The sequence below is a fragment of the Sinocyclocheilus anshuiensis genome, unplaced genomic scaffold (assembly GCF_001515605.1).
Source record: "Sinocyclocheilus anshuiensis isolate Anshui unplaced genomic scaffold, SAMN03320099.WGS_v1.1 scaffold480, whole genome shotgun sequence".
In the NCBI taxonomy this organism is placed as follows: domain Eukaryota; kingdom Metazoa; phylum Chordata; class Actinopteri; order Cypriniformes; family Cyprinidae; genus Sinocyclocheilus; species Sinocyclocheilus anshuiensis.
Window position 1 is genome coordinate 793778 of NW_015555743.1, and position 7320 is coordinate 801097.

General features: G+C 37.0%; 2 protein-coding genes across 2 annotated transcripts in view; one reads left to right on the forward strand and one right to left on the reverse strand.

Moving 5' to 3' along the window:
• Positions 1–1197, forward strand: part of azi2 (5-azacytidine induced 2) — a 15784-nt gene extending 14587 nt beyond the window's left edge. The window contains exon 8 of the mRNA XM_016466884.1: positions 718–1197. Within this exon, the coding sequence (XP_016322370.1) occupies positions 718–1010 (293 nt within the window). The 3' untranslated portion in view covers positions 1011–1197. The remainder of the gene's footprint in view (positions 1–717) is intronic.
• A 4040-nt stretch (positions 1198–5237) lies between these two features.
• LOC107673351 (COX assembly mitochondrial protein homolog) overlaps positions 5238–7320 on the reverse strand; it is a 10515-nt gene continuing 8432 nt past the window's right edge. Inside the window, exons 3-4 of the mRNA XM_016466900.1 lie at positions 7057–7147; positions 5238–5779 (exon numbers count right to left, since the gene is read on the reverse strand). Of these exons, the coding sequence (XP_016322386.1) occupies positions 5659–5779; positions 7057–7147 (212 nt within the window). The 3' untranslated portion in view covers positions 5238–5658. The remainder of the gene's footprint in view (positions 5780–7056; positions 7148–7320) is intronic.

The window sequence follows — 7320 nt, forward strand, 5'->3', positions numbered from 1 at the left end:
TGTGTGTGTGTGTGTGTGTGTGTGTGTGTGTGTGTGTGTGTGTGTGAGTGTCTGTGTGTGAGTGAGTGTGTGTGTGTGAGTGAGTGTGAGTGTCTGTGTGTGTGCGCTTCTCGTCTGTCTGGGATTGTCAGTATTCCGTGTGTCACAGAGGAAAAGCAAAAGGTGCAAATTAGAATGAATGTTAAAAATGAGGAAGAGCTCCATGTTTATTTCAGTGAATCTGGAGACGGCGGGCTTTCTTTAAGATATAGCCCGTATATTCCTCTGAGAGATCGGCAACATAATCAGTTTTCAAATGAGCCCCTCGTTGTTTCGTGAGATGAGAAGCAGAGAGTTAGTGATGTGTGTGAATCTGTGCGTCCCCGAGGAGCACTAATGCATGCCTTGTTTATGTTACTGCACTCGCCATCTGTGCTGGTAAAAATAGTGCTCGCTCTCACTGGTGATCTGGCTTGAGTTCAAACTTTATAGCCAGGTGAGTCAAATGATATATTTAACATATATAAAATAAACGATTATGTGTGTGTGTGTATATATATATTTATTATTTTAGATATCATCCTACTACTACCTAAAACGCTCATTTTATTTGGCATGTTTTCATATCCGTCAGTCAGGCTGTTTTGAGTGCACTCAGTAGGCAGCATGTTTTGTAGCTGTAGTGTGTTTGTGGGAGTTTCTGAGGTGTGTAATAAATCCGGAGGCTGTCGGTTTCAGCTGCTTCAACTGTTCCAGTGCAGTGCCTGGATGATGTGCAGAAGAGCAGTGTCCCTCGTCCCCCCAGCGCGCCTCCGCTGCCTTCAGTCCCAGACGGCCCCCAGGACCCCTGGCCCCTCCCGCGTCCGGCCCCGCTGGGCAGCCCCGGCGTGCGGCTCAATCCCCCCCCACGCATGAGCTCGCTGGACGACAGCTCCTGGTCCTTCCCCAGCCCTCCTAGACCCAGCGATGCTCTGTTCTGGGACCAAACCAAGCCCAAGAGCCCCGCCGGAGACTGGGGCCAACCGTACTGAATCCCGGCCCCGGCCCTCCACACCTTACCTGCCTTAACACACACACATCCCTCTCTGGATGATCCCGGATGAGCAAATACCTCGAGCAGACTGGGATGGAGAAACCCTTGAGCGGACGCATTCCTGACTAGGGTTCGGTATCGTTTGAATTTGAATTTCGATTCCGATTCCGATTCTTAGCGATTAAGCCAAACATTTAGATATCAAACATATTTGAGACCCTGGAGCACAAAACCAGTCATAAGGGTCAACTTTTTGAAATTGAGATGTATGCATCATCTGAAAGCTGAATAAATAAGCTTTCCATTGATGTATGGTTTATAAGGAGAGGTCAATATTTGAAAATCTGGAATCTGAGGGTGCAAAAAAATCTAAATATTGAGAACATCATCTTTAAAGTTGTCCAAATTAAGTTCTTAGCTATGCATATTACTAATCAAAAATTAAGTTTTAATATATTTACGGTAGGAAATTTACAAAATATCTTCATGGAGATCTTTACTTAATATCCTAATGATTTTTTAGCAATAATTTTGACCCATACAATGTATTGTTGGCTATTGCTACAAATATACCTGTGCTACTTATGACTGCTTTTATGCTCCAGGGTCTCTTTTTGGAAAACATTTAATTGCAGCTGAATACTGTGAACAAAAATCAGCAGGCCTACATAAAAACTGGACTTGATTAAGAGATGTTTGTGTGCAAAATAGAGCTGCACGATTCTGGATAAATTGAGACTTAAATGGAGGTTGTAGTTCTCTCACAATTCTGAAAAAAAAAACTTTAGACAACTAAAAATCTCATGGAATCTATGAATGGAATGATTCAATGACTCACTCAAGATGTACTTGTTTCATTACTGTGATGAATCAGTGCTTTTGAATGAATCTCTTGAATGAATGAATCAAAGACAAATACATTTTTAACAGCCCCTTAAAAAAAAAAAGATGCACACACAGGAATTGACAGGCAAATTTAATTTTGAATTTTACTGATTCCTGACCTCAAGTATCCGATTCTGGAATTTGAGTTGATTTTCGGTTCCCAACCCTATTCCTGACCCTATCTCCTATAGGCTTGTGTTCATCTCCTGGGTCGAGTCGATTCTATTAAGCGTAACGGATCCTGTCTTGTATTTATGAATGTGTAAAGGGAAGGTTTTAGTAGCTCAAGCACTCCTTGAAGGTTGTTTCTTTAGAAACACGTCTGTCATGTGTTGATGCCCGTTCCATACTGCTGTTCAAATCAGAGAAAACAATGTTTTAGTGTTTAGATTTAGTCAATAAATGAGTGGATCTGTGGGCGGCGGGTGGGTTTGTGCAAGTTATTTAGCTTTAAACAGGGTCTCACAGTCAACCTGGAAATTTCTATATTAAAAAGTCTTTCTATAGTAAATGATTTGCTCTTTTAGGGGCCAAGCACTTGTTGTGTGTTAGTTTTTGTATTCTTCTGCCACTCTCGAGTCTATGGAAGCCCATAGAACCGTATGGTAAAAAATTGTGAAATTTGGCACACTGATAGAAGACAGTCTCAACATTAATCACACCAAATTTGGAGTCTCTAACTCAAACTCTCTAGCGCCACCAACAGCTCAAAGTTGCAATGACATTTATGCTAATAATTTTTGAACTGCAAGGTCTAGAAGCAAAATTCTAACTTTCAGAAATGAAAGTTACTCTTAAAAATCAAAATTGCTTTTCAGAATTCCTCGGACATAAAATTCCTCTGATTCCTTGGCTCATGCCAATTTGATTGCGCACCATGATATAATTTCCTGTCATGAAAATTTACTTCTTTTTTAATTCCTCCTTGGCCGTTGCTCCAAATTTCACTAAGTTTTAACCAGGTCATCTTCAGACCATGGCAACAAAAAGTTATGTAAATCCAGTTGATTAGACGAACTGTTATTGAATAACACACAAACTAATTAAATGAAGAGCACGCCAAAATGAACATGAGGCTATATCTCCACAATGCTTTAGCGTGTTTAACCCAAACTTGGTGTGTGTTATAATAACCATGATCTGAGGTTACCTGCACAGTTTTGGCACAGCGCCACCTAGTGGACAGGAGTTTTGAAAATGGATATTTTTGATTATAACTTCTGAATGGTTTGGCACACGTCACAAGACTTGTCATTTTACTTTCATGACGACATACCAAGTTGAACGATACCCAATATTCCCATGTCAGCTATTTTGAATTTTATCGTAACATGCTGTTTTTTTACAAATGCTTTGGTGTGTTGTTACAAAACTCAAAACTCTGTACGTGTCATCGGCACCATGCCCTGAAGGTACTCAAAAAGCTTTGGGCAATTATAATGACATTTAAAAAATTTTTATTAACTTTTGAATATTTTTGCTTACTGGTCTCAATAGATTCCTTAGATTATGCTCAGAACGTCGATACCAATTATATCATAATTGGCCGAACTTCCCGTCCGCCGTTTTTAGTTCCTCTGAAAACATTTTTTTTCGTACTCCTCCTAGACCATTGGTCCAATTTTCAACAAATTCTACTCGGATCATCTTCAGGTTCATGCTCGGCTCCTTAATTGCTGCTTGCAGCTATATTTGTGATTCTAGCAATTCTTGAAGAATCAGAAACTAAAGCTGTGGCAACCCTGTTTAAAGTCAACATGAAACAAGCCATTTTACTTCTGTAATCTGATGAGTATTTGTTAAGAAAACTGGATTTTATCCATCATTTCATGATTGTGAAAGGGTTTCTTCTAAATTTTACGTCTTGGTGAATGATTACAAAAATTATGTTTCTTTATCATAATGTACACTGATGCATCATTTAAAGTAATTTTTGCATTCAAAGATGTTTGTAAAAAATACATACGGCCAAAATCTGAGACAAGCTGCCTTAAAGGCATTAATAATGTACAGAGACACAAGCAGTCTGTGTTTCTACTGTGATTTTTACAGATAACAGTAAAACGTTTCGTCTCGATACCAACTGCGTTCTGTCAAAAGAAACGTGAAGCACAAGGACGATGAAAAATCAATTGTATGTGTATATAAACTTATAATAGCTCTACAGGTCGGACTTTGAGAAACAAAGTGGTATCAAAGGATATCTCGTGTTTAAAAGCTTGTAATGCATTTGCAGATTTGATTTGACAGCTGTCATGTGACCACAATCCTCATCACAGAGAGCCGATTCGCAGACGCACACCGGAGACGTTTGGAAGCGCGAGTTCACATGAAACATGTCCGGCTCTACCGCGACAGGTCTGTGAACCAAAATGCAATGTACAGTAGATTATTTTTAGGATTATTAATCCTGAAAAGTTTGTAAATATTCAATAAATGAATTCATGTGAACATTTTTTGGCGTCAGTTTAAGGGTGAAGGTTATTAAAAGGTCTGATGTAATGTTACTGTATCTGTGGAGGGTTGAGATGTGATTATAACTTATGTAATTATTGTAACTTTGCATTTGAAGGATAACCATAAATTGTATCTGATGCTGTTATGACCTTCAGCACCAACAAACCATTCTATTACTTTTGTGTTAGATTGTTTCGTGTCTCTCATATTCATATGGCACACGGTTTATTAAACTATCCATATAAGAGCATCTGCATCTGTATAATCCAAATGTAAAGCTATGAATATTTCAAGCTTTTATGGGGATCACATTTGATACTTTCAGTTTGAGTTTGCATTTTCATAAACAGATAACGTCATCATTATACTATTTTCAGTAAGATTATAAATTAATACTGTCATTCAAGGATGCATTAAGCAATTTAAAGTTATAATGTTCTAAAATATTTCAAATAAATGGTGTTCTTTTGAACTTTCTGTTCATCTGTGAATCCTGAAAAATAAAATGCATCAGTTTCCACAAAAATATTGTGCAGCACAACTGTTTTCATCATTGATAATAATCAGAAATGTTTCTTGAGCAGCAAATCAGCATATTATTATGATTTCTGAAGATCATGTGACACTGAAGACTGGAGTAATGATGCTGAAAATACAGCTGCGCATCACAGAAATAAATTACAGTTTAACACATATTCACATAGAAAACAGCTGTTTTAAATCATAATATTTCACAATTTTTGTTACTGTACTTATGATCAAATAAATGCAGCCTTGGTGAACAGGAGAGACTTCTTAAAAAAATGTTAAATCTTACTGACCTCAAATTATATATATATATATATATATACACACACGTCTAATATTTTATTAAAAGTTCACAATATCACCAGCAATTTATATAATTATAGCCTGAAAAAAAAATAAAAAGATATGTTGCTACAGTGCTAGAAACAATTACAGACACCGAATCTGAATCTGAAGCACAAACTGATTGAAAATCATCCGAACACGAGCATCATGAATAACTCTGAGGTTGTGTTTTAAAACAAACAAAGAGCAGGTTCTGTGGCAGTAATTCCCAGGGGTCGGTGGGTCGGTACACATCTGATGTGATTCAAAAACATTCTCTATGAATTTTTATTAGGCTTTAGGTGCAAGAGATGATTTATGAGAGCTAATCATGAATATAAACCAACAGACGCCGAGAACGTCCATCAGAGACAACAGCATCGCCAGAAACGGCCAGAAATGATTTTCATGGTCCATCCTCATCATCCTCCTCCTCACTGCAGTGTTCTTCATCACATGCTGGTGGGAAGCTTCTGCTTTCTGTTCTTGGCTGGAATCCCGGTCTGTTTGTATTCGTGCTTCTCTCTGAGATACTCCTGTTTGCACTCTTCGAAGAACGCAGGATCCTGATAACTGAGAGCCAAACGAACACAATCACACAGCAGCTAACAAAAACACCATTCCATCCAAGTTTATGATGTTCACATTTGATTTTCATGGTAACAATTGTTTTTACAAACATCTCGAATTTTAAATTGCGAACATAAATTACCTTAATATGTTGTCATATCAAAACAGTTAATGAATGTCTACAACTTCAGTTTGGCAGACAAAAAAAAAACTCACTCCAACAAAGCCCACCTAATGCTTTAATAACAATAAAAATGCATAAATAATTGATAAAACACATTGATTATACAAAACTGCTTCATGCTTTTTTTTTGCAAAAATTTCAACCTGTTGATGCATTTTTAGAATCTCTGCATGGATACACCAACTAGTCTACTGTGACTTTACATATATATATAAACTAGGGTTGCAAAAAGGTGGAATATTTCCAGTACATTACGGAAATATTCCAGAAATTTTGGAAACTTTCCAGGATTTTTTTTGGGAACATTCCAGGGATTTTTGGAAAGTTTCCGGAAATTTTCCACCCCTAATATAAACAGTTATTAGAATCTTCTTTGTTTCAAGATTTTGATTAAATGAACCATCAAACATAATATGCATGGTAATTAATTTATTCTTTTGACTAATTTCATGAATGTTTGTATTGTGAATGTCGTGAAGTTATCTCAATTTTTACGTTATATGACCATGTGCCAAAAAATACCAGATATTTTAAAAGACTTAATAATAAATAATACATTACACAAAAAACTACTTATGACATTTTTTTTTTTGGCAATTTCAATGATGCATAATGCATTTTTAGGATCAACCAACTAGACCATTTTGATTTTGATTAAATAAACCATGTTTTAAAATCTGATTTTTATGGTAGATATTTGTTTATGTATATATCATGGAATTCTCTTGTTATACTGTTATAATTTTTGTTATTCCAGAAAAGGTCAAAATACCAGATATTTTAAGAGACTGACACACAATCATGAAGATCTTTAACTCCAATTTGGCAGACAAAATATATTTTAAAATAAAGCCATTCCAATAATTAACTAAAATAATAAAACTATGTAACAAAGAGCTGATAATACAAATAATACATACAAAACTACTTCAGTTTTTTCTGCATATATTTCAGCCTGAGAATGATGGACAATGCTTTTTTAGGACCAACTAGACCAGAGGTTTTTACTGGACCATTTAGACTTTTCCCCTTCAAGAGTTGATAAACAGCTGTGATGTATTGTGAGAGTGAATGCGGTGATGATGACGAGACTCACTGTAGCGTCAGACACTCTTTCAGAGCGGCGTTCTCCTCTCGACACCTGAACACCATGAAGAAGCCGGCGTCCTTACAGCAGCGACTGAACACTAAAAACACACAGAACACAGGAATCTCTCTCAAAACACCTTAAACACTCAACAGCTGGACGCTCACCTGATCTACTGCCACAGAAACACAGCCAAGTGTGTGTGTGTGTGTGTGAGTGAGTGTGTGTGTGTGTGAGTGTGTGTGAGTGTGTGTGTGTGAGTGAGTGTGAGTG